Source organism: Natator depressus, chromosome 22 (assembly GCF_965152275.1).
Source record: "Natator depressus isolate rNatDep1 chromosome 22, rNatDep2.hap1, whole genome shotgun sequence".
Lineage (NCBI taxonomy): Eukaryota > Metazoa > Chordata > Testudines > Cheloniidae > Natator > Natator depressus.
In genome coordinates, this window is record NC_134255.1 from 821921 (window position 1) to 849022 (window position 27102).

Here is a 27102-nt window from a genome sequence, read left to right on the forward strand (position 1 = left end):
AGATTGTCGGGCTCAACGGGTAGTGATCAATGGCTCCATGTCTAGTTGGCAGCCCGTGTCAAGTGGAGTGCCCCAGGGGTCGGTCCTGGGGCCGGTTTTGTTCAATATCTTCATAAATGATCTGGAGGATGGTGTGGATTGCACTCTCAGCAAATTTGCAGATGATACTAAACTGGGAGGAGTGGTAGATACGCTGGAGGGGAGGGATAGGATACAGAAGGACCTAGACAAATTGGAGGATTGGGCCAAAAGAAATCTGATGAGGTTCAATAAGGATAAGTGCAGGGTCCTGCACTTAGGATGGAAGAATCCAATGCACCGCTACAGACTAGGGACCGAATGGCTAGGCAGCAGTTCTGCGGAAAAGGACCTAGGGGTGACAGTGGACGAGAAGCTGGATATGAGTCAATGTGTGCCCTTGTTGCCAAGAAGGCCAATGGCATTTTGGGATGTATAAGTAGGGGCATAGCGAGCAGATCGAGGGACGTGATCGTTCCCCTCTATTCGACACTGGTGAGACCTCATCTGGAGTACTGTGTCCAGTTTTGGGCCCCACACTACAAGAAGGATGTGGATAAATTGGAGAGAGTCCAGCGAAGGGCAACAAAAATGATTAGGGGTCTAGAGCACATGACTTATGAAGAGAGGCTGAGGGAGCTGGGATTGTTTAGTCTGCAGAAGAGAAGAATGAGGGGGGATTTGATAGCTGCTTTCAACTACCTGAAAGGGGGTTCCAAAGAGGATGGCTCTAGACTGTTCTCAATGGTAGCAGATGACAGAACGAGGAGTAATGGTCTCAAGTTGCAATGGGGGAGGTTTAGATTGGATATTAGGAAAAACTTTTTCAGTAAGAGGGTGGTGAAACACTGGAATGCGTTACCTAGGGAGGTGGTAGAATCTCCTTCCTTAGAGGTTTTTAAGGTCAGGCTTGACAAAGCCCTGGCTGGGATGATTTAACTGGGAATTGGTCCTGCTTCAAGCAGGGGGTTGGACTAGATGACCTTCTGGGGTCCCTTCCAACCCTGATATTCTATGATTCTATGATTCTATCTCACGGGTCAGCAATCGTCTTGGAGGGCTGCAGGGCTCCAGTTCCATCAAGCGATAACAGACTAAGAGTCAATGCCCAGGAAATGGGGAAGGAACCAGGGCTGCAGCCTGCTCAGAGCCAGGGAAGCTTAGAGTCCATGGGGGAATCTCTGACTTGATCCCGCATTGCAGGCTGCCAGCAGGGGGAGCCTGACCGGATCTGTGTGACAGCGGGCGATGTCATGTTCATTTCCCTCTTTCCTCCAAAACTTTTAACACATGGTGTCCATGAGGGAATAACCAGAAAGAGCAAACCAGCTGCTAGAACACTCTAGTTACTGTCCCACACAACTCAGCCTGGCTAGACTCCTTTGGGCCAGCATTGCACAAAGGCATAGAGGAGCCGGTGGTGCACAGCCAAATCACATGCCATGAATTGTTACACCTCTGCACTAACTTTCAATAATCTGTGATGGCAAAATTCTCAAAAATCACATGCAGGCCAAATAACTGGGCTGTGCCCGTAGCCATGTGCCCTGGGGAACAGAATTCTCAGGTCAGATCTACACTACAGAGTTAGGTCGACGTAAGGCAGCTTATGTGGACTTAACTATGTAAGCCTGCAAATTACAGTGTTCCTCCCGCCGCTGTAACTCACCCGCTACGGTGACCTAATAAATCCACCTTGGCAAGAGGCATAAGGCTTAGGTCGATGTAGTTCGGGCAACACAGTGTCTGCATCAACTGTTGGCTGCCAGTGTTAAAATGTGTTTGGAAACTACAGGAGAAAGTCCCTGGTGATCTGCACAGAAACACTGATCCATAATTTCAGTAGCTGGGCACATGAAGCAACCTATAAAGAGGGAACATTCTGGCTCTGGAATTTATAGCCGCACTATTATCTTTGGGAGCTATGCACGATGTCCAAGAGGCAGAACTGCATGCTGCTGATAGCTGAGTCTCGGACACTGCCGACTGTAGCTGCTTCACATGACCCTAGCTCTTTGTACTATCAGAAAACAGGGCTTTTTTTTTAAAATGCTTATGGGATTTTAGGCAATAAATTCACAAACAGGCAAACCTGAGAGCCATCACTCATAACAGAGTGTGACACTGGGGGCCAGAAAGAGTAGGGACTTGAGAGCTTTCCTCACCTGAGCACAGAGATCAGGGAATGACACAAGTTTCATGTCCCATTAACAGAATAACCCCATAAACCAAAGTAACTGAAACAAATATAAAATAGCAGCAGATTTTAAATAACTAGCTCTGCTTACCCGGGTGGTCTCCTCACCACCCATAGTCCAGAGACTGTTGTCGAAAAATCCTCGCCAGGCAGGTCTCTATTGGCATGGGAGTTTTATCAAGATTATGTATTAAAAAAACCACAGCTGCAAACCTGGAGGCCCCCTGTGATGGAGTGGAAATTTTTCATAATATTTTGTATGTATATTGTGTGTGCCTCAGTTTCCCCTATGTGCTGTATGGTTAACTAGATGGTGGGAAAAGTTTCTTGGGGCTTGTCTACACTGGCAATTTACAGCACTGCAACTTTCTCACTCAGGGGTGTGAAAAAACTCCCCCCTGAGAGCAGCAAGTGTCAGCGCTTTAAAGCGCCAGTGTAAACAGTGCACTACGCTGGCAGCTATGCCTCTTGTGGAGGTGGTTTTTTTAGCTCTCCCAGCGCTCTGCCATGACTACACAAGCCACGTTAAAGCGCTGCCAGTGTAGACTAGCCCTTACTCTTTGCAGAGACCCAGATATCTGGGTGTGACTGACACCTAGCTGCCTGGGGCCCCGGGCCCATGGAGAGTCTGAGAAGACAACGGCCACTCCAATTGCCTGGACATTTGGCACCTAGCAACTAATGACCATGGATGGCTCAACCTCCTTAGGAAGCCAGTCGGGTGTGAGGAGGCCAGTGACTATGTTTGCCTGGGAACAAGGACAAAGGACTGGGGAGGGACCAAGTGGGGTTATTGAGTGTGGGCTGCTGGAGGCAGGAGAAGTGCCTGGACTGTGACTAAAGAGGGATCAGAAGGCTCTGGGACTGACCCGATGGACTATGGTGTAACTATCTGTTCTCTATGTTAACTAATGGCTTTCTATACTGTGTTCCAGACATCTAATAAACCCTCCTGCTTTTACACCACTGGTTGCGAGCTACTCCAGGTTAAGGAAGTTGGGGCGCATTGCTCCCTTTGGGTGTGCAAGTCTCCCTCAGGTGTCCAGCTCAGGTGGACTCATTGCAGGTAGCTCACAACGTGAAGCAGGGGTGCTGAAGGCTCTGAGTTTCCGTCTAAGGAGGCAGTAAAGCCAAGTGACTTACCCTAGTGACAGAGTGTGACCCTAAGGGGGCTGGCAGACTGAAGGGATTCTCCCAGGAACTGTTCCAGAGCTGTACAAGAGCATCAGACCTGTGGATCTGAGACACCCCCAGTGCAGGAAACCTTTCTGTGTTGCCCAGTAGTTTAAATGTGAAGCTGTCCCTTGGCGTAGCTTGCTTGCTGAGCTCAGAGGAGCACGCTGTGGAAGGGAGGTGGGGCTGTCACCAATCCTGCAGAATCAATCCCTTCTTTCATAGAGTCATAGACTTTAAGGCCAGAAGGGACCATTGTGACTGTGACAGATATGAAAATATGGTGGACAAACTTGATTGAATTAAGTATAAGTATCTTTGGAGTTCATTGTATTAGAAATGAAAATGTTTCCATATGATTGTGGGATTAGAGGGCTAGCCATGTTAGTCTGGATCTATTAAAGTGGCAACGAGTCCCGTGGCACCTTATAGACTAACAGACGTATTGGAGCATAAGCTTTCGTGGGTGAATACCCACTTCGTCAGATGCATGTCGTGGAAATGTCAGTGCGCTGCATGAAGGAGAACTTCCTTTTATTTGTTTTAGACCTGCTGCCCATTAATTTCATTGGGTGGCCCCTAGTTCTTATATTATGGGAACAAGTAAATAACTTTTCCTTATTCACTTTCTCCACACCACTCATGAGTTTATAGACCTCTATCACATCCCTCCTTAAGTCTCCTCTTTTCCAAGCTGAAAGTCTTAGCCCCTTTAGTCTCTCCTCGTATGGGACCCGTTCCAAACCCCTAATCATTTTAGTTGCCCTTTTCTGAACTTTTTCTAATGCCAGTGTATCTTTTCTGAGATGAGGGGACCACATCTGTACGCAATATTCAAGATGTGCGCATACCATGGATTTATATGAGGGCAATAAGATATTCTCCGTCTGATTCTCTATCCCCTTTTTAATGATTCCTAATATCCCGTTTGCTTTTTTGACCTCCACTGCACACTGCGTGGATGTCTTCAGAGAACTATCAACGATGACTCCAAGATCTTTCTCCTGATTAGTTGTAGCTAAATTAGCCCCCATCATATTGTATGTATAGTTGGGGTTATTTTTTCCAATGTGCATTACTGTACATTTATCCACATTAAATTTCATTTGCAATTTTGTTGCCCAATCACTTAGTTTTGTGAGATCTTTTTGAAGTTCTTCACAGCCTGCTTTGGTCATAACTATCTTGAGCAGTTTAGTATCATCTGCAAACTTTGCCACCTCACTGTTTACCCCTTTCTCCAGATCATTTATGAATAAGTTGAATAGGATTGGTCCTAGGACTGACCCTTGGGGAAAACCACTAGTTACTCCTCTCCATTCTGAAAATTTACCATTTATTCCTACCCTTTGTTCCCTGTCTTTTAACCAGTTCTCAATCCATGATAGGATCTTCCCTCTTATCCCAAGACAACTTAATTTATGTAAGAGCCTTTGGTGAGGGACCTTGTCAAAGGCTTTCTGAAAATCTAAGTACACTATGTCCACTGGATCCCCCTTGTTCACATGTTTGTTGACCCCCTCAAAGAACTCTAATAGATTAGTAAGACATGATCTCCCTTTACAGAAACCATGTTGACTTTTACGCAACAATTTATGTTCAATTTATGTATCTGACAATTTTATTCTTTACAATTGTTTCAACTACTTTGCTCGGTACTGACGTTAGACTTACCGATCTGTAATTGCCAGGATCACCTCTAGAGCCCTTCTTAAATATTGGCGTTACATTAGCTATCTTCCAGTCATTGGGTACAGTAGCTGATTTAAAGGACAGGTTTAAGTGTGAAACCCATCAAACCCATAACTCCTGGTAGAGCTACAGCAGATCTCTTACAGCTTCAGTCAATCTTGATTTAAAGACCTCAAGTGATGGAGAATCCACTACATCCCTAGGTCTGTTGTTCCAAAAGTTAATTACCCTCATTGTTAAAAATGTGTGCCTTCTTTGTAGTTCGAATGGCTTCTAGGTGTTGCACCGTACTCTGCCCGGTAAATTAAAGAGTCCTTAATTAGCAGGAATCTTCTCCCTGTGTAGGTATCTATAAACTTGCCTAAAGCAATAATGCAATGCTCAGCTGGTTAGTGCTAGCAGTATTGACTCTTTCTCATCCCACATTAAGCAGGGTGAGTGATTGCCAAGAATATAAGAAAGAAGCAATCAGTTGGAAGCAGCTGTCTAATTGTGTTAATTAGCTCAAGGTTCTGCAGCTCCAGATCTGCATGGCCCCACAGCATCTGCTCTGCCAGCTACGGCAGAGTGACCCAGTATTGACAAGCCCAAACATCCAAAAATCAGAGAAGATTTTAATTCAAAATCATGAGATCAAAACAAAACCCAGATTTGGGCTCTTTTAATTTGCCTGCTGACTTTTCAGACTTTTAGCGATCGTGGGGTTTTAAGCTTTTTTCCCCGCTATAAAGGCTAGACCATTCCTCTCTTCTAAATGGAGGCTGAGATTATCACATACCCTTTGACTCTAGGAGTTAACATGAAATAGTGCAAGAGTTGACCCCTACGCTCCGGTTGCAAGGAAAGCAGAAATTCTACCTCTAATTAACTGCACATTCCTAATATAACTACAAGTACAAACATTGGTTTTCTACAGCGTCCCCTCATTGGGCCTACTTCTGCTTTTGACTGCTGTAAAAGTGGGAGAGAGTACGTTGCAGTAAAACTGATGTGACTTCAGAACCAGGCTCTACATTGCCACCTGTTTTAGGTATTGGTGCTACAGGGAAATCGCTTTGCTACTGATGGGGCAGTGACTACCTTGGGGAAAACAGCAGCCACTAGGAGCTTCCTCCCCCTCTGACACTTAAACCTGCTTTAGTGCCTGGCAGACTACAAGCCAGAGCCCTGGGGTCAAAGCAGAAGGATGCGTGAGGAGGGCAAGGCTGGGGGGAGTATGAGGAGGGAAAGGGTGGAGCTGGGGCAGGAGGTCTATGGAAAGGAATAGGGTGTGGGGCTGTATGTGCTTGGAGATACAGGCAGGGTTGCAGGGCCGGCCCACAACATTATGGTACCTGAGGCGGGGAGCTCAAATGATGCCCCTATGCCCTCTCGCTTGGCCCAAAACTTTGAAAGGTCTCAATTCTGCCTTCTTCCTGTGCTAGTCCTTTCATGGTACTGCTCTGCTACCTACCCCAATAAAGGAGAACTAACAACTTAAAATGCCTTGTTCAAAAATGTTAAGTAAAACTTAACTTTCAAACGCCTGAACAGCAAATGTAACTTTCCTTGTCTGCAGAGTAAACACTGGCATTTGTATCTGTGTGAATAATCAAAGTGGTGCTTTCCCTGCCTTCTTGGTTGCAGAGATTTGAACTGCTTCCTGCTGAAGGTCCACAGTCTGGGCCAGCTCCTGCTCTATTGAGATGGTTGCAAGGCCGACCAGCCTCTCCTGTGTCATTGTGGAGCGTAGATGTGTTCTTATTAACTTCAGCTTGGAGAAGCTGCGTTCTCCACTGGCAACTGTTACAGGAAGGGTTAAAAGTATGCGCAGAGCAACAAAAGCATTTGGAAACAGAGTAGTCATCTTATTTGTGCACATATATTCCAGAACAGCCCTTGGAGTTGATCCTGCTGAAATATATCTTGAAAGGGCTTTCAGTTCATCACCTAAATCACTCACATCAATATCGCGCATGTCATCATGTGTCAACGCTGTCTCCAATGCCCTGCATTGCTGGTGTACGTCTTCTTCAGGTATAGTGAGGAGTTTTGGAATATCAGACAACATCCCAAATGTACTGCTGTGTTCCTTGAGCTGCAGGAAACGTTCTTCAACTGACTGTATTCCACAATCTAGCACCTGGTTAAAGAATTCAACTTTGAATTGTTGTTTGGGGTCTCTTATGAATCATAGAATCATAGAATATCAGGGTTGGAAGGGACCTCAGGAGGTCATCTAGTCCAACCCCCTACTCAAAGCAGGACCAATCCCCAATTAAATCATCCCAGCCAGGGCTTTGTCAAGCCTGACCTTAAAAACTTCTAAGGAAGGAGATTCCACCACCTCCCTAGGTAACCCATTCCAGTGTTTCACCACCCTCCTAGTGAAAAAGGTTTTCCTAATATCCAACCTAAATCTCCCCCACTGCAACTTGAGACCATTACTCCTCGTTCTGTCATCTGCTACCACTGAGAACAGTCTAGAGCCATCCTCTTTGGAACCCCCTTTCAGGTAGTTGAAAGCAGCTATCAAATCCCCCCTCATTCTTCTCTTCTGCAGACTAAACATCCCCAGTTCCCTCAGCCTCTCCCCATAACTCATGTGTTCCAGTCCCCTAATCATTTTTGTTGCCCTCCGCTGGACTCTTTCCAATTTTTCCACATCTTTCTTGTAGTGTGGGGCCCAAAACTGGACACAGTACTCCAGATGAGGCCTCACCAGTGTCGAATACAGGGGAACGATCACGTCCCTCGATCTGCTGGCAATGCCCCTACTTATACATCCCAAAATGCCATTGGCCTTCTTGGCAACAAGGGCACACATTGACTCATATCCAGCTTCTCGTCCACTGTAACCCCTAGGTCCTTTTCTGCAGAACTGCTGCCGAGCCATTCGGCCCCTAGTCTGTAGCGGTGCATTGGATTCTTCCGTCCTAAGTGCAGAACATTGCACTTGTCCTTGTTGAACCTCATCAGATTTCTTTTGGCCCAATCCTCCAATTTGTCTAGGTCCCTCTGTCTCCTATCCCTACCCTCCAGCGTATCTACCTTTCCTCCCAGTTTAGTGTCATCTGCAAACTTGCTGAGGGTGCAATCCACACCATCCTCCAGATCATTTATGAAGATATTGAACAAAACCGGCCCCAAGACCGACCCTTGGGGCACTCCACTTGATACCAGCTGCCAACTAGACATGGAGCCATTGATCACTACCCGTTGCGCCCGACAATCTAGCCAGCTTTCTATCCACCTTATAGTCCATTCATCCAGCCCATACTTCTTTAACTTGCTGGCAAGAATACTGTGAGAGACCGTGTCAAAAGCTTTGCTAAAGTCAAGGAACAACACGTCCACTGCTTTCCCTTCATCCACAGAGCCAGTTATCTCGTCATAGAAGGCAATTAGATTAGATTATGGGATTATCCCGCGCCTCATAATCAAAACGTCGTCTTCTTCGGTGACTCTTGTGTTCTTGAATGGGTGGGAAAATCGCTTCAGTGTGGAGTTCCTCTGCCAACTTCTGTGCACTCTTCAGAACGTTTTGAAATCCCTCATCTGACCGGTACGACGGTAGGTCTGACTTTGCTTTGTCCAGGTGTTCCATTGCTCCAGATATATCAAGGTCAACACCTTGGAGTCTCTTGCTTACAACATTTATTTCAAACACTATGTCATGCCACAACACGAAGCCACACAGAAATTTGCAGTGATGTATGTTTCTGGTGATTCCATTTCCCTCTGCCACTGTTCCTGTCACAGCATTATCCTCCATAATGGCAACTGTGGCATCATCTATCTTCCCAGTTTGGTGTTTGATAGGCTTTATCTCCTCTACTTGACTTTCCCATTGTGTGGCACTCAATGGTCTCAGTGTCAGAGAAGATCTTCCCAAATGTTGCTTCAAAATTTGCCATCAATGAGTTGATGCAGAGAAAAATACAGAGATGGTTTGAATTACATTAAAAAATTCAGCAGCCTCACTGGAAGCTGATGCTGCATCACTGACCACCAAGGTCAATGAATGAGAACTGAACGGGACAAAAAAAGCTCAAGGGTTTAACTCTTGGATCCGTGTCTGCACTGCTCTGTTCTGTCCTCTCATGTTGGCACCATCACCGTAGCCCTGACCTCTCCTGTCAGCGATCGCAATTCCCGTCTCTTCCAGCTTTTTAAGAAGCACATTTGTCACACCAGCTCCTGTAGTATCATCAATGTCAATAAATTCTAGGAAATGCTCTGACAGTCACCACTGCCGGGACATTGTCACTAGGCTCTGTTGTTGTTACAAAACGCACCATTAAAGTCATTTGTTCCGTACGGCTGATGTCAGGTGTGCAGTCCAGAATAACAGAGTAATATCTTGCTCACTTCAGATCTGCCCCAATCTTCTGTTTGACTTTTGTTGCCAGTAACTGTATGATCTCATTTTGAATTGTTTTTCCAAGGCAGTGGTGTGTGTACGTGTCTTGGGTGGTGACTCTTCTTAGATGCTCCTGGAGAACAGCATCAAACTCAGCCATCAGCTCCACAATGTTAAGGAAGTTTCCATTGTTTGGCACATACAGCCGATCTGAAGTGCTACACAGGGCTAGGGTTTGGGTAGCAGCATTCTCACAATGGCAATGAGCCTTTTCAGAACATTTTGCCAGTAAAGAGACTCTGATGCAATCTTCTCTTGATGCTGATCATCTATGGTGGCCTTTAACCTTACTCTCATCTCAAGCTCTTTCCACCTATGGAATGCTCTCTGGTGATTTGCTGCCTTCTCATGGCATGCCAGATTTCTAGCCAGTTTTTTCCAGTCCTCTGTTCCTGTAGAACCCAATGTGGCTGGAACATTAGACTGGAAGAGTTTGCAACAAAAACAGTATGCAGCATTCTGGGTTTTTGAGTACATATGCCATGGCCTGTTTCAGAGTAGCAGCCGTGTTAGTCTGTATCTGCAAAAAGAAAAGGAGGACTTGTGGCACCTTAGAGACTAACAAATTTAGACGGGAGGAGCAGGGAGGGTGCAGGGGGTGCACGGTGGATGCGGGCAGGGAGGAGGCAGAGGCAGGCGGGGGGGCGCACAGGAGTGGGAGGAGGGGGCGCACGGGGAGGGGGCAGATGGGGGGGCGCACGGTGGGTGGGAGGAGGAGGTGCACGGGGAGGGGGCAGAGGTGGGAGGGGAGGGGCAGGGAGGGGCGGATGCGGGCGGGGAGGAGCAGGGAGGGCGCAGGGGGCGCACGGGGAGGGGGCAGAGGCGGGAGGGGAGGGGGCGCACGGGGAGGCGCAGGGAGGGCGCACAGCGGATGCGGGTGGGGAGGGGCGCACGGGAGGAGGCGGGCGGGGGGGCGGACGGGAGGCGCAGGGTCGGTGCAGGGGGTGCACGGCAGATGCGGGCGGGGAGGGGGCAGAGGCAGGCGGGGGGTGCACAGGAGTGGGAGGAGGGGCGCACGGGGAGGGGGCAGAGGTGGGAGGGGCGGGGAGAGGCTGAGGCAGGAGGGGAGGGGCAGGGAGGGCGCAGGGGGCGCATGGGGAGGGGCGCACGCCGGACAGGAGGCGCAGAGAGGGTGCAGGGGGCGGATGCGGGCGGGGAGGAGCAGGGAAGGCGCAGGGGGCGCACGAGGAGGGGGCAGAGGCGGGAGGGGCGCACGGCAGGCGCAGGGAGGGGGCAGGGGGTGCACAGGGAGGGGCGCACGGCGGATGGGAGGAGGGGGGCTGAGGCGGGAGGGGAGGCACAGGGAGGGCGCACGGCGGATGCGGGCGGGGAGGAGCGCCGAGCCGCAGCCCCAGCACAGCGCCGGGCGGGCCCAGGAGCGGAGCCGGGACGCAGGAGGCGGGGACCCGAACCGGCCCCGGCGCGGCCGCAGCATGTGACCGGCGGGGTGGGGAACGGGGCTGACCCAGCAGCATGTGCCCGGCTGCTGGCCTCCAGCGGGGCATTTAAATGGCAGCGCCCGGAGGGCCCGCAGCCGAGCTCGCCGCTCCCCGCGCCCGGCACCATGAGATCCTCGCTGGCTCCCGGGATTCGCGTCATCCGGGCTCTGCCCCGGGACAGCTGGTAAGCTCCGGGGCCGGCCCGCTGCAGGGCACCAGCGGCGCTGCGATGCCCGGCCGGGCCGTGGCACCGCCCGTGGGGACTCCGGCGGGCGAGCGGGGCTGGTCCTTCCGCCGAAGCCTCGTAGCTAGAAGCCTGCCGCGGAGCCACGGGGATGGGCCGGTTCATCCCTGCCCGCAAACCGTGGCACTGTCTGCTCCAGAAAGACTGGGCTGGACTAGCGGGGCACCAGGGAGAGGACATGGCAGTTCTAGGGGGAGCCCCAGGCTGGAATGGGCGCGGGGTGGCACGGGAGAGCTGGAGGGGAGAGCCCAGGGCTGGAATGGGCGCGGGGTGGCACGGGAGAGCCCAGGGCTGGAATGGGCGCGGGGTGGCACGGGAGAGCCCAGGGCTGGAATGGGCGTGGGGTGGCACAGGAGAGCTGGAGGGGAGAGCCCAGGGCTGGAATGGGCGCGGGGTGGCACGGGAGAGCCCAGGGCTGGAATGGGCACGGGGTGGCACGGGAGAGCCCAGGGCTGGAATGGGCACGGGGTGGCACGGGAGAGCTGGAGGGGAGAGCCCAGGGCTGGAATGGGCGCGGGGTGGCACGGGAGAGCCCAGGGCTGGAATGGGCACAGGGTGGCACGGGAGAGCCCAGGGCTGGAATGGGCGTGGGGTGGCACAGGAGAGCTGGAGGGGAGAGCCCAGGGCTGGAATGGGCGCGGGGTGGCACGGGAGAGCCCAGGGCTGGAATGGGCACGGGGTGGCACGGGAGAGCCCAGGGCTGGAATGGGCGCGGGGTGGCACGGGAGAGCTGGAGGGGAGAGCCCAGGGCTGGAATAGGTGCGGGGTGGCACGGGAGAGCTGGAGGGGAGAGCCCAGGGCTGGAATGGGCGCGGGGTGGCACGGGAGAGCTGGAGGGGGAGCCCAGGACTGGAATGGACGTGGGGTGGCACGGGAGAGCAGGAGGGGGAGCCCAGGGCTGGAGTGGGCGTGGGGTGGCACGGGAGAGCTGGGGGCGTGGAGCTGAGCTGCTGCTCAGGGTTGATTTTTTTGCTGGCAGACGTGCGGGTGGAGGAGCGCTCCCAGCTCTTGAGTTTATTGTGTCTGTCACAAACTCCAGGTCCTGCCCCATGCACAAGCCCTCTGGCATCTGACACTTTGTCACTGAAACAAGGAGATCATCCAGATCAGAAAGTGCCCTGGGTGGTGTATTTTGTCATTTGTGGACTTTCTCCTCCTACTCGGTTGGCACCTGTTATATTTCATGGTGAGCAATGGATTGCCCCAAGTCTACGCCAATTCCCGCGGCAAGTTGCTGGGCAACTTGCTGGTGTATCTTTGTGGACCAACATTGCGCGGGTTTCGGGGCAGGAGCAGGGGTATTTAGGGTATGTCTACACTCAGGAGAGTTCATCCAAATTAACATAGGCCACTAAAAAGGTTAACCCAGGTATGTTAACCTAGGTATGTTAGGTTAACCCAGGTATGTCGCTCAGGGGTGTGAAAAATGCACACCCCTCAGAGACGTAGCTATACTCAATGGAAGAATTTGTCCATCAACCTAGCTGTCACCTCTCGTGAAGGTGAATTACCTACACTGATGGGAGAAGCTCTCCCGTTGGCATAGGTGGTGTCTATACTGAAGTGCTACAGAAGTGCAGCTGTGCCACTGTAACGTTTTAAGTGTAGACATATCCTAAAACTGTGCATTTGAAGTGGATTAGTTAAACTGCATTAAACTCCTTGGGACACTCATTTCAGAATTGATTGATGGCATTGGTGAGGCCTCATCTGGAGCACTGTGTCCAGTTTTGGGCTCCACACAACAAGAAGGATGTGGAAAAATTGGAAAGAGTCCAGCGGAGGGCAACAAAAATGATTAGGGGACTGGGGCACATGACTTATGAGGAGAGGCTGAGGGAACTGGGATTGTTTAGTCTGCAGAAGAGAAGAATGAGGGGGGATTTGATAGCTGCTTTCAACTACCTGAAAGGGGGTTCCAAAGAGGATGGATCTAGACCAGGGGTGGGCAAACTTTTTGGCCCGAGGGCCACATCGGGGTTGCGAAACGGTATGGAGGGCTGTGCCTCCCCAAACAGCCTGGCCCCTGCCCCCTATCCGCCCCCCTCCCACTTCCCGCCCCCTGACTGCCCCCCTCAGAATCCCTGACCCATCCAACCCCCCCTGCTCCTTGTCCCCTGACCGCCCACCCCCGGGACCCCACACCCTATCCAACCCCCCCTGCTCCCTGTCTCCTGACCGCCCCCCCTGAACCTCTGCCCCATCCAACTGTCCCCTGACTGCACCCCAGGACCTCCTGCCCTCCCCCCATCCCCTTACCCTTACCAGGCCGCTCAGAGTGGCAGGACAGGACTTATTTGAAAGCCTGGGAGGTGGGTGGGCGCAAGCCGTGTTGTCCGTGTGGCAGTGTGGCTGCGGGGGAGGGGGGACAGCGGGGGAGGGGCTGGGGACTAGCCTCCCCGGTTGGGAGCTCAGGGGCTGGGCAGGACAGTCCCGCAGGCCGTAGTTTACCCACCCCTGATCTAGACTGTTCTCAGTGGAACCAGATGACAGAATGAGGAGTAATGGTCTCAAGTTGCCGTGGGGGAGGTTTAGGTTGGATATTAGGAAAAACTTTTTCACTAGGAGGGTGGTGAAGCACTGGAATGTGTTACCTAGGGAGGTGGTAGAATCTCCTTCCTTAGCGGTTTTTAAGGTCAGGCTTGACAAAGCCCTGGCTGGGATGATTTAGCTGGGGATTGGTCCTGCTTTGAGCAGGGGGTTGGACTAGATGACCTCCTGAGGTCCCTTCCAACCCTGATGTTCTATGATTCTACATGATCACAGGTTTAATTAATTTGGATTAATTTTTCTGAGGTTGGCTCTACACTACAGACCTATATCGGTAGAACCATGTCGCTTGGGGGTGTGAAAAATCCCATGGACATAGCTACTGCCTCTCAGGGAGGTGGATTAACTATGCCAGTGGGAGAGCTCTCTCCTGTCGGCATAGACCATCTTCATTAAAGGGCTACAGTGGTGCAGCTGCAGCATTTTAAATGTAGACTTGCACTGAGTGTCACTGTGTAGATAGTCCCTGTGTGGCTATGGAAACCCCAACATAATGCTGGTGGCCAGCAATGAAACAAATGTTTTTAAGATTATTTTTGTGGCTCTTTAAAATCTGCAAATCCAGTGACAATAAATGTGAAATAACACTTCTCATAAAATGTTTGCTTTGTTCAACTTCAGAGGTTTATATATCAGCAGAAGCTAAGAACAGGGTGTAGTATGTTATGCATGGGCTCTTAATACTTCATGCTTCCTATTTAATCCAGTTTATTGCCTAATTAATAAATCTTGCAGCAGAAAGAGTATTAATAGGCTCATTTTAAAAATGGGGAAACTGAGGCACAACTAGCAAGGGATTTGACAATGTCACATGAGTGACAGAGCTGATCTTAGAGGCTGTTAGCCTCCGTTTTCTCTCATTTGCTTTTGCTGGACCGTATGTCTATTTGCATACGATAATTTGCACTGCTTGCTGTCCACATTAATGTATCTGTCTTCCACTTGTTACTCTGTTCAGATAAAACAGTAAACTTTGGGGACTTCTGTTGTGGTGGTTTGCGCCAGATATCCTATTCTACTTCAAACGTATTTCATTTACTCCATACCTTTGGCTTTTAAGTGACATTAGTATCCATGGTCGTAGTACGACATTTCCTATAATGCTATATTGTATCACTGCAGTTCATGACAGTGCTTTGTAAAAGCCTGTCACTTGATACCCCCCTTATAAAGTGCCAAGATTACAGGTAAAAGGCAGGTTCACTTTATCTCCTATATCAACTAAACCATGAGAGTGAAGCTTATCTGGCTTTTTCAGGTCACTGAAAGGAAAATACAACTCATCTGTAGCCGTTCTCCTCTTATAGCTAGTTCTCCCCTGCCCAGGCCTCTCGTCTTTGGTTACAAGAAAGGTTCTTCCCCTGGGCATTGCTGTGCTGTGTTGTACGGGAAGACGCAGCCCATATGTCAGGGGGTGCCTTGTTAGTCTGCTGAGTTGCATTCCAATCCCTGAAGAATTCTCAGGGCTTTGTTGGCCTAAGCTTCAGGCTCTGTAGGGGGCTTCAGTCTGCCCTGCTCTGAAAATGAGAAGATTATTGGGGCTACAGAGATAGAAATGGATGTCTGCAGCTTTCATTTCCCTTTCTAACTGGGCAGGGGAAAACTCCTCTTGAGCCAGATAGGCAAAGATCTACTCCCAGAGAGAGACTTGGTCCCCACAAATAGAATGTTCACAGGGCTTCTGTCTTCTCTTTTTACATTCCATTTTTGATATTGTCTCTCTTTTTGGAAATGTAGATGGGGGCGGGCCGTGGAAGCCTTGTAATTTTTGATGAACTCTCAAAGTAGCACATGGAGTGGCGGTGCAGTTCCCATTCGGTTGAGTGTAGATAACTCCCTTACACCCTGTTTTCAAACCTGACTGTCTTAGCATCTGTGTGACTTTTTCTACATAACGAGGGCTTGGAACCTTTCAGTTCCCATTACGGCTATTAGTATAAATACTGAGTCATCACTTCTGGGGGCATAGTGGTTTGTGCCTCGTTGACATGGAATCTGGCATTGTCACATGATAGACACAAGATCACTGAAGAATTGTGGAAAGTATTGCTTTCTTCTAGCACTGAGCAAGGAGCCCTTTTGCAATAAAGAGACGCATTCTTCCCAAAGCAACTTTGTCTTGCTCTGCTTTAGTTTAAAGCTTCTACTGACACTTTTACCAGCTACCCCTCACTCATCTCACTTGACCTAGCCTGACTTCTTGCTGCAATTTTAAAGAAACAGTAGATCATCTCATTGTGCCCATCACCATGGTATCTGGATGGTCATGAAATCTGGTGTATGGTAATGTACTGTAATGTCCCTAAGGGCAGGTCTTCACTACTCGCTGGATCGACGGGTAGTGATTGATCTATCGGGGATCAATTCACCGCGTCTTGTCTAGACGCGATAAATTGATCCCCAAACACGCTCCCCGTTGACTCCGGAACTCCAGCTTGCGAGAGGCAGAAGCGGAGTCGACGGGGGAGCGGCAGCGGTCGACTCACGGCCAGGTAAGTCTACCTAAGATCTGCCGACTGCAGCTACGCTATTGGCTGTGTAGCCCCCCAGTGTAGACCAGGGCTTAGAAAGCAAGGATAGAGGTAAGTATGCATTCGAGTGGTTAGAATCTGTCACATACATACGTACGGTACGTAATTACATGGTGTGTTAATGGTTCAGTGTGTAAGTAGGTAGTAAGCTATGGAGCCTTTCATGCTGGCATCACCATACCAAACGTGTGGTCTGTCGTGGCTGGCTGGCTGGCTGCCTGTGCATAACAAGTGGGTTGTCTTGGTTCAACTCCTGATGGACTGGGACCCAATACTGAATACTATCACTTGTCCCCGGGCGAAATCTTTTGGCAAATAGTAAAAAATAGTAAAAAATGCACTTTTTTAGGGCAACACAACTATTTGTGAATTTGGGTTGAATTCAGCTAAGAGTTTTGGGGAAACATGCTTTATTTTGACATTTTTGAAACAAGTTGTTTCAATATTCCATTTCAAAATGTTTGGTTTTGGTTTTTGATTTTTGGCAACCAAATCAGAGTATTGATTATTCATTCAGCTCTATTGGGCCCATTGCTGCTAGTGAGTGACTGGGCCATGGAGACAGCACTCTCCTCTCAGCTACAGAGGTGGGGTTTTTTTGTTTGTTTGTTTTTGTTTTTCCCCTCCCTCCCCTGCTCAGGGCCAAGGCACACTGGCAGTCTGAAAGGCTGCATTATTGTCACATTAATAAATATGAGGAGCTCCAACACTACGGGGATAAGCACCATAGAAATAAATACATCTAATGGATGTAATTGACCTTGGTTACGCTCTGATTGCTAGTAAGGCCATCTGACTATGGGACATGTGTGTGCCACAGGCTTTCATAGCAAAGCAGCATAAATGTTGTTAACTCTCTCAAACCTGTTGCCAAGGAGTATCATCCACAACAGTCACTCAAACACTCTGTTTGAGTGGGCCTTCAAGAACTAACTAACCATAATGCAGTCTGGATGATGGAGAGTAGCAACAAGCTTTTGGGCACCTTAATTCTTGCTTTTCTATGGCTTTCTAAAAAATCCCTGTTGGCCTTTAAACTGCAGAGATGTAGGAAGAAAGGACACTCCTCTCAATTTGACGCTGGTGTGACTATACTTGAACACTATGTCCAGATCCAGTGTCAATAGTTCAAGAAGGTTGTTGATAAATGGAGAGAGTTCAGAGAAGAGCCATGAGAATGATTAAACGATTAGAAAACCTGCCTTATTGTGATAACCTAAATAGAGGGAGCTCCTTCAGTCTAACAAAGAGAAGGTTAATGGGTGACTTGATCACAGTCTGTAAGTATGGATATAGGAATACATATTTTTGATAATGGGCTCCTCAGTCTAGCAGAGAAAGGTCTAATGTGATTTAGTGGCTGGAAGTCGAAGCTAGACAAATGTAGACTAGAAATAAGGTGCAGATTTTTAATGTTGAGGGTAATTAAGTTGTTCCAGTGGTTACTAAGAGTTGTGGTGGCCCCGCCTAGTTGGCTCCCCTAGCACTTGCGCCAGGAAATTGTCCCCTACGCTTTCCAAAAACTTCCTGGATTGTCTATGCACCGCTGTATTGCTCTCCCAGCAGATATCAGGAAAATTAAAGTCACCCATGAGAATCAGGGCATATAGGACAGCCTAGATGATCCAATGGTCCCATCTGTCCTTAAATTCTAAAACTATGAATTTTAAAGTGGCTGCCATTCCTGACTCTGGTCAGCAGGGTTGGAACCTTTAGCTCCATCAAAGAGACCTCTGACCCTTAAGTTAGTGGACTAATTGAAGGCAATAGTAAATCATCTACGTCGATTAACATTCAAGGAGGATGAGACTCACACTTTTCACAGGACACACAGGATTTCACAGATATTTGCTGTCTGCAGAGAAGTGGTGACTCAGGAATCTTGGATTCCATTCCTGGCTCTGGAAGGGGAGTGTGCTTTGTGGTTATAGACTCTTCGGCCCTGTCCACTCCAACTTGTCCTTATCCCAGTCCTGTCTCTTCCCCACCATTTGCTTCATACCCCAGTTCCATTCTCCTTGCCTATCCTGTCCCACTCCTCAGGCTTCTCATCCAAGTCCCAGTGTCTTTGGCCAGCCAGCCCTACTCTCCCCCTCTGGGATCCCCATCTGAGTCTCAGTCTCCCCCCACTCCCAGTATCTTTGTTCAGTTAGTCCCAGTTGCCCCTGGAAAGGCACTTGGAATTAAAGTAACTTTGCTTGGAGGTGACTAATGCATGGAACTCTGTTCACAAGACACTTTTGGAAACTGATGCTATCTGGTCACCTGACATTAGTGAGGATTCAAACAGGACCCCAAGACTTCCCACCACGCTGACAAATCGGAGCTGTGCGCTTTCTATGGAAGGTAGCGACAACATTTTGGCTAGCTCTTCAAAGTGTTTCCTCTTTCCTGTCAGCATTGCTTCAGTTGTGTCTAGGTTCAACATGGGCCAGCTGCTCTCCATAGGGGAGCTCATTTCCTGTCGGAATTCTGACACTTGAGGAGTGGTGGTGATTCCGTCCGTCGAGGTAGGTAGTAGAGTGTCACTGGCATCCTGGGGCAGCTGAGCCCATGGCAGCTCTCTGTGCTCTCCTGTACCTACTGAAGGAGAGTGGGATAGTATGGATCCTTGTGGAATCCCACCTTTAGGGAGGAGGAGCAGTTACCCATCATCATTCTCTGAGCTCTGGTGGAGAGAAATGGTTGGAACCAATTAATTGTAATTGAAGGCTGTCCCATAATGCAGACATACAGGGGGACCAAATTAAGATTGCATCAGGAACCTTAATTCTGGCATTTCCTAACTTTTGAGTGCTTGATTTAGCAACCTTAGTGCCCTTTGAACGGGGTGTGTGTGCGCGCACGTGTACGAATGAATGTTCTGGAAATGGAGGGGAGAGGGGAGCGATGAGGAAGCAACTGTGGGGGAATATAGGGGAACCTAACTAGCCATGATGTCCATTCCCTGGATAAAGGCAAAGTAATGCATATCGGAAGGAAAACAGTAAACTATTTGTACACCTTATTTTATGTCACTGTATCGACTCAGAAAAAGGATTGTGGGTGTCGTTTAGGACAGCTGAACGGAGACTTCTGCTCAGTGAGACGCTGCGGTCAATAAAGCAAACAAGATGTTAGGATGCATAGGAAATAGGCTGGAGAATAATAGCAAAACTATTGCAATGACCGTATATAAATCGGTGGTGCAGCACCATCTGGGTATTGAGTGCAGTACTGGTCACTTCATCTGAAAATGGATATTGCAGAATAAGAGGGGGTTTAGAGAAGGCAATGAAAATGATCAAGGGCCTGGAAAAACTCTTATATGAAGAGAGATAGAAATGACTGATTGCTTATTTTATTGACTTTAATCATGTCCCCTCTTGTCTCCTTTCTAAAAGGTAACAATGACCTAGAGAAGGTAGACTGGGAGTTTTTGTTCACCCTGTCTTGTAACACAAGAACAAGGAGACATTCAATGAAATTAAAAGGTAGCAAATTCAAAATTGATAAAAGGAAATATGCTTTCACACAGTGCACAGCTAAACAGTGGAACTCCATTGCCATAGGCTATCAGTGGGGCCAGAAACTCAGTGAGATTCGAAAAGATCCCAGAGATGTCTTCAAACAAAATACCAAACTCGTGAGGTGCTACTTTTTTGATCTAGTTAAAACTGGTGGAAGTGTGTAGGCTGGCCTGCTAAAATAGCAGGTTAGCCATGCTTAGGGCTTCTGCATCTGAGTTGCACTTGTTACTATTAGGAGATATGTAAGAGAGGAACACATTGCAAAGCCTCTATGCACTGGGAACCTTAGGCTGCTAATACTTGTCTTTTGGAGTCTCGCTCCTTCTCCAACTGCACGATTTAATGTTGAGGGTTCTACAGTAGAACCTCAGAGTTATGACACCAGAGTTACAAACTGACCAGTCAACCACACACCTCATTTGGAACCGGAAGTACAAATCAGGCAGCGGAAACAACCTCTCTCTCTCTCTCTTTCTCCCCTCCACCCCCCAAACAAAGAAACAAATCCAGTACAGCACTGTGTTAAATGTGAACTACTGAAAAAAGGAAAGCAGTATTTTTCTTCTGCATAATAAAGTTTTCAAAGCTGTATTATGTCATCTGGTTTCTGTGCTGAGGAAAGAAATTAGGGATTTCCAACTCTGGAGATGTGCAGTTGTCTAGCTCTCCTATGTGAAGTCTGCACTGCATGCTTACAATGCACTTGTAATGACTGATAAAGTTGGTTGGGCTCACTGCTGTGGAGGTCTGATCCAAAGCCAAATGAAATAAGTGCAAAGTTTTCTATTGGGCTTTGGATCAGCTCCTACCCAAACCTCAGTGTGGCTTCTTCTGATGCCTCCCTGCCACTGGAAGTCTTTGTGGCAATCCGCACTCGACTCCCGATGGCTTGGATGCAGTGTCGTATGGGAGTAGGGTTTCTTTGTGTGGCACATGCTAATTCATTACAGACAGAGCTCCCAGCCTGGTGTTTGCGCACAGGCTTTATAGAGCTCCGGCATCTCCTTAACTTGAGGATCTGGCTTCTCATCCAGACAGAGAAATGGGGGGTTGGTGTTAGTTCCAAAGCCTCTTGGTTCCAGTTCCCTCTTTTCCCAGCAAATACAGGACTTGCATATGCTTTGCCTGAGTCTGCCTTGGTCTCTCTAGTATTGAGAGATCCTTGACTGGCTTGAGAGATCCTAACTCCTGTTGCTCACCACATCATGGGACTGCAGTTTCCTCTCAGAACTCTTCAGCCCTCTCTACTGTTCACTCTTTCCTCTAAAATAGCTGAATTCTAGATTGAGCAGGGGCAGCAAGTTCCCGGAAAGGGCGCTGTGCATCCTCCATCAGAAGCTGCCTTGCCTTCTCCTCGGCCCCTCCCCCAAAGGGTCTTTGCTTTCTCTTTGCAGGATTTTCTTGAACTGTGTTTTATGTCTAAGTCAGTTCTCTCTTAAGCAGAAGTGAAACCAGTTTGAGGCAAGAACAGAAGCTGCTCAGTTCAGAAGATTAATTCTCTGGGGGAAGGAAACCAAAAGCTACAATGGCATACAGTAGTTCCCTGGCTAGGCTGAGGTCTGAGGCACTCCTGTACTGGTCACTAGTGTCACATCTGTAGCTGATCTTACACAGTCCCCTGAATGTGCTTAATCTTTCATATAGACTCGTCAATTCTGTGTACTGCAACACTGATCCTCCTCAGGGTCTGATCAGCGCTAAGAAGCGGTCTGGTGACTGGCTGCTATGTGGCACTGCTTTGGCAGCTCTAACGCTTACTCCTGACTTCTTCCTCCCTTTCCTCTCCCTGGCTCTTCTCAAACAGAAATGAGAGGAGGACATGGCTTTTAACTGTCTCATGCTGCCTAAAAAGGTCCCCTTGAGATGAAATTTCCTGTTCAATACAGAGCACAAGATCCTTGCCACACTCTGGCCCAGCACGGCCCCTGAAAGGTATGAGGACGTGATGCTGTTTGTTCAGAACTCACCTGCCTAGGGAGTCCCTTATCCATTTCTAATAGCCCACTGAGTTGACCTACTTAGTGTGCCTTGTGAAATCTGCTAGATGGGTTTACACATCTCATCATCTTGACACTTTGGGACCAAAGGGAGCTGCAGACTAAACTGCTGTCAGCTTGTGTCTTGAAGAGAAGATGATGTCCCTGGATGTGTCCATTTCCCCCTCTCTCTGCACACCTGTGGTGCTGCCCTCAGTTTGGGATAAAAGTACCTGGGACTGGTAAATTGCTGAACAGGCTCATACTGTGTTGGGGCTGACGCTCCCCCCTGGCTGAAGTCGGTGTGATTGTTTTCACTGATATCTCCCTGCTAATGAGGGAATAGATAATCCCTGCCTGAGACACTGACCTTTGAGGAGCCCGTCGGACCCAGCATCTTCTCTCCCTTCTCCCCCCAACGCAATCGTCTTCAACCCAGTTTTGTCTCTAGCCATTCTGTGCAGGGCAGCTGTTCCAATGGAAGCGTTGTGGGACATAAATGCTGAATCAGATGCTAAGAGGATGTGGGGAGCTAGGGCAAGAATCCTCAGCTGTTTAAAGCTGAAGTCATGTCTGTGAGTGGCTAGAGCAGGGCCTTAGTTTCCTATGTCTCCCCACCTCCCTCACCCCCACACAAAGGCCTTCTCTTCATCTATGCTAGGCACCCACAAATCCCACCAAAGTCAATGGGAGCTGCCAGTGCTCAGTACCTCTGAAAATTGAGTCATCATTACTGACCTGCGTGCACCACAGAGCAGTATCTGAGATACTCAGACTCTGCATAAGTGGGTACCAGCGGAAATACACAGAGAACTGTTGGCAAATGTTCATTTTTTTTTTAATGGGGACTGTTACCCTTACCAGACTCCCAGGTGGGCCAAGACACCATTAAGTAAGGATCTTACACCAGTATCACCCCTAAGGCAGCCTGAGACCCGCTTGTCTCCTCGCATGTCTGATCTTTTGCACTCTCCAATGCATTCAGGGTTGTGAAAAAACAGACTTTTCCTAAGGGAGACAATGCCAGTGCAGTGGGTTTTGCTCATTTTGTTGGATCTTTGTTTTATTTTTTCACTTTTTGAATGTCTTGCGTCACTTTTAATGATTTTTATAGGCACAAAGCATACCTGAACGTGTCTTTGGATGCTAGAAACACTCTCGTTTCAATGTGTGAATGTAGACTTTTATTCGGAAGTTAACAAAGGAAGTGATGAGACTAGCCAGGCTCTTATGCCCGTCAGGAATGTGTAAAGCTGGCCAATTCATTGCGTGTTTTTCAGTCTTCAGATTGTTTAATGCACTAATGGTGGCTTCTCCTTCCTGTAGTTAATGTGAAAGCTCTGGTCAGTACTGATCACCAGTAATCAGATATCTCAGTCTGAACTGTTGACTCTCCAGGCCTGAAGTAGACAGCACAGTGGCCAGCATTTGAATGGTCCAAAGTAACCAAACCAAAGAATTCTTTTGAACAAAGATATAGCTCTTCTCAAGCTTGAGTGGGTGGATGGGAAGGACTCATGCTCATCTCAGAGCAGAGACGAAATGTGTAATTAAATGAGACCTTGTCTAGTGAAGTGGAAAAGCAGAAAATGGAATTAGGCGATTCTGCAGACGAGGTATTCTCCATGCCATTGTTTCTGGGATGAAGCTACAATGACAACTTATGTCATTGATCTAGACCTCCCTCCCCTCCTCCCCCCCACCTCCATTTTTTTGTTCAGGTTAGGGAAATTCACTTTTTCTGTGTGCAGAATTGTGGTGGACTAGGGTGCTGATTCTTGATCATCCTTCCTGCATCACACTTAAGTGCTTGGTCCTGGGAGAGGGAAATATTCTCTGACTCTTTCCTTCCCTGTCCTGCCTGTTTCTCTGCATACAGTGCACACAGCAGGGCTTGAGTGGAACTTGGTCACAGGGAGGCAGTAATTCCACTGCTTCTCCCATGTGACACTGGAAACATACTTAGTCATTCTGTGCTTTGTCTGAGGGAAATACTGAAATGGAAATATGCTAATTTCAATGGAATCTGCTCCAGATTAACAGCTGACACATGAACCACCATCAAAGCCGAGGATTCTCTTGCAGATTTCTGCTGCCTTTACACATATCTTTGAGTAGCTCCCTAAATTTCTAAACTGATTTTTTTTTTTTCAAGGCCAGAAGTGATCAATGTTGAGCATCTAGTCTGACCTTCATAACACAGGCCACAGAATTTCCCTGCATTAACTAACTTCCTGTTAGGAGTCCAATAGCTGTGGCTGAACAAAGCACATCAAGTTGGAATTTTTTCTAAAAGGTTTTTTTTTTTTTTTTAAACTGCTAGTAGTGGAGTATCCACCACAGCCCTTGGTAGGTTGTTCCAGCCGTTAGTCACTCTGACTGTTTAAAAAATAAATACAAAATTTAACAATTGCTCCATATTCCTATAGTCTGCATTTGCCCAGCTTCCACTTCCAGCACTGGATTCTGTTGTACCATTCTCTGCTAGACTAAAGAGCCCTCTATCTAATTTGGAACATCGTCTAGAAAGATGACTTAGCTGTTAGGCCCTCCCCACAGAAGTCTTGAGCTGCTTTATGTAGACATTTATTGGAACCACTAAAAGCTAACTTTTCTTCTCATGAACTAAGAACATAGGAGGAATTTTTCCTGTTGATCAGTGTTGTGGCCATTCACTGAAAGCTTCTTCTACTGTACAATGTAATATGTTGTCAAAATGCGGTAGATACAGTAGGGAGCGATTCTGCACATGTGGGGGATGGACTGGTTGAGCTAATTGTGCTTTTCAGTCTCTGATTTCTGTGACTGCCCTGCAATGATCAGTCCAGAGTAATGGAATGACCAGGAAGTGCTCTGTTCTCTTGAATTTTAAACAAACATGTGTCCCGTGCTGTGAGGTGCTCCGTTCCATCCAATCCCACATAGATAGGGGTAGAAGGCACTTGATTGGCCCCCCTGTTTGCAGCATTTTCTCTTACTGAGTATGGCCCTATGCTGAGAGCTGCTCCTCCTTGTACATTGGCTCCTATTAAACTGCAACTTATCTATGGCTTTCCATGTACACGTCTGTAGTGAAACGTGTGTGGACATTAAGGCTTGTGGGAAAAAAGTTAAGGCTAGCGAAACAAGTGACTGTTGCCAGAAGTGCGGTGGCTCAGTGAGGGGCGAACATTGGTCTGCCTAACACCTGAGAAAGGGGTGGGGGGTGACACTCATGACTTCAAAATGACCGTCTGAACTTTTTCCTTGTCTTTATTGAGATCTTTTGGATATATAAATAATCTTGTGGTAAAGAAGGAAGATCCTGCCAAAATGACTTGTTTCCTAAACGTCTGCTCTTAAGTTTGGTCATAGAGATACAATTCAGGTCACCTGATGACCTGTATGGAGAGTCTTAGTGTGCAAGGGAACTAACTAATGAACTCACTGAATCAGTGATAATTATAGTTTGTAAAAAAAAATCACATGGAAAACTAGGGAGGTATTAGAAGTGTGGAGCTCAGCAAACTCCGTACTGCCTTTCCAGAAAAGAAAGAGCTGCCAGGATCATTTAATGTTCTGTATCCCCTAACTCCTCTCCCCAGTAGTGCATTTTTTTTTTCTTAAAGAGGCTAATGGAGCCATGAGCGATAGACATTGGGAATTTGGAAAGTACAAATCTTTCTGGACAAACTTGGTTGCTTTTTCTGGTTGCTAGAATCTCATGAATGAGCAGGAATCTAATAGGTGAACTGCCTCTTCATCATACACTCTGAAGCATAAAGATGGGTTTGAAAGTCAGCTTTTGATTATGTAATGATTGATGATTTTTAGAAAGAAATCCATACCTATTCTGGGTTATGAATGGCAATTGAGTAGAACTTGTCCACTTCCTGCATTCTGACCCTGGGTGGAGTCCTGTAGCGTGGGTCCAAGTATCCGGAAAATCTCCCTGACTGCCAGATGTATTGTGCTGTAGAATAGTTTCCCCAAGGAAGTGGTGAACGTCTAGTAAAACTAGGCTGAGGACAGTGCGAGTACACATGCCATAGGGGATATTTCTGCGCTGGGAGAGGGACTGGATGATCCAGCAGGTCTTCATCTCTAACTCTTGAGTTTCTGAATCACCTGATAAACAGCTGCTGGAGGAACCAGAGTTTCAGCTGCTGTACTAGAACTGTGCCTGTTTAATTTCCAAACTGGGCCAGGTGCAGAGAAGGGCTACTAGGCTCACCATTCCCATGAGTATCCTATCTTACAAAAGGAGACTGAAAGAGCTTGGCTTGTTTAATCTAGCAAACCACAGGCTGAGAAGGGGCTTGATAAATACATCAGGGGCTACTCTAAGGAGGAAGAAGACCTATTGAAGCTGAAGGACAATATGGTACAAGAACAAATGGGAATAAACTGGCCAGAAATAAATTGAAGCTGGAAATGAGAAGCAGGTTTCTAGTCAGTACTGGAGGAGTGCAGGTCTGGAACAGCCTCCCACTAGGAACAGTGGGGGCAAGAAACCCGACTGATTTTAAGATGGAGCTTGATCAGTTTATGAACAAGATTACATGTCAGGTTTGCCTGCCATAACAGGGACTGGACCTGGTGGCCCAGGAGGTCCCTTTAGTGTGACATGTTCTAAACATAATGTTGCACTAAGGCATCAGCCTCTGAATATGATCTTGTTGGCTTTAAATGGCACCAGTTGGTCTGTCGTTCATGTGGGATAAATCCAGCCCAAGTCCCCTCTGGTGTTCTAGTCTCTACCCTAGACCCGAAGAAGAGCTCTGTCTAAGCTCAAAAGCTGGTCTCTCTCGCCAACAGAAGTTGGTCCAATAAAAGATATTGCCCTCACACACCTTGTCTCTTTAATATCCTGGGACCGATATGGCTACAACACCACTGCAAACAATCTCTACCCAACCAGGGCAAGAGATGGCATTTAGATCATAGAAGCATAGAATATTAGGGTTGGAAGAGACCTCAGGAGGTCATCTACTCCTCAAGAAGGTTGCCTCTGTGCAAAGCAGGCCCAACACCAACTAAATCATCCCAGCCAGGGCTTTGTCAAGCCAGGCCTTAAAAACCTCTAATGATGGAGATTTCACCACCTCCTGAGGTAACCCATTCCAGTGTTTCACCACCCTCCTTGTGAAAAGTTTTTCCTAACATCCAACCTAAACCTCCCCCACTGCAACTTGAGACCATTACTCCTTGTTCTGTCGTTTGCCACCACTGAGAACAGTCTAGATCCATCCTCTTTGGAACCCCCCCTTTCAGGTAGTTGAAAGCTGCTATCAAATCCCCCCCCTCACTCTTCTCTTCTGCAGACAAATAACCCCAGTTATCTCAGCCTTGCCTCGTAAGTCATGTGCGCCAGCCCCCTAATCATTTTCGT

General features: G+C 48.1%; 1 protein-coding gene across 1 annotated transcript in view; it reads left to right on the forward strand.

Annotated features, from left to right (window-relative positions):
• Nucleotides 1–10886: 10886 nt before the first annotated feature.
• SLC37A2 (solute carrier family 37 member 2) overlaps nucleotides 10887–27102 on the forward strand; it is a 63533-nt gene continuing 47317 nt past the window's right edge. The window contains exon 1 of the mRNA XM_074936715.1: nucleotides 10887–11105. Within this exon, the coding sequence (XP_074792816.1) occupies nucleotides 11047–11105 (59 nt within the window). The 5' untranslated portion in view covers nucleotides 10887–11046. The remainder of the gene's footprint in view (nucleotides 11106–27102) is intronic.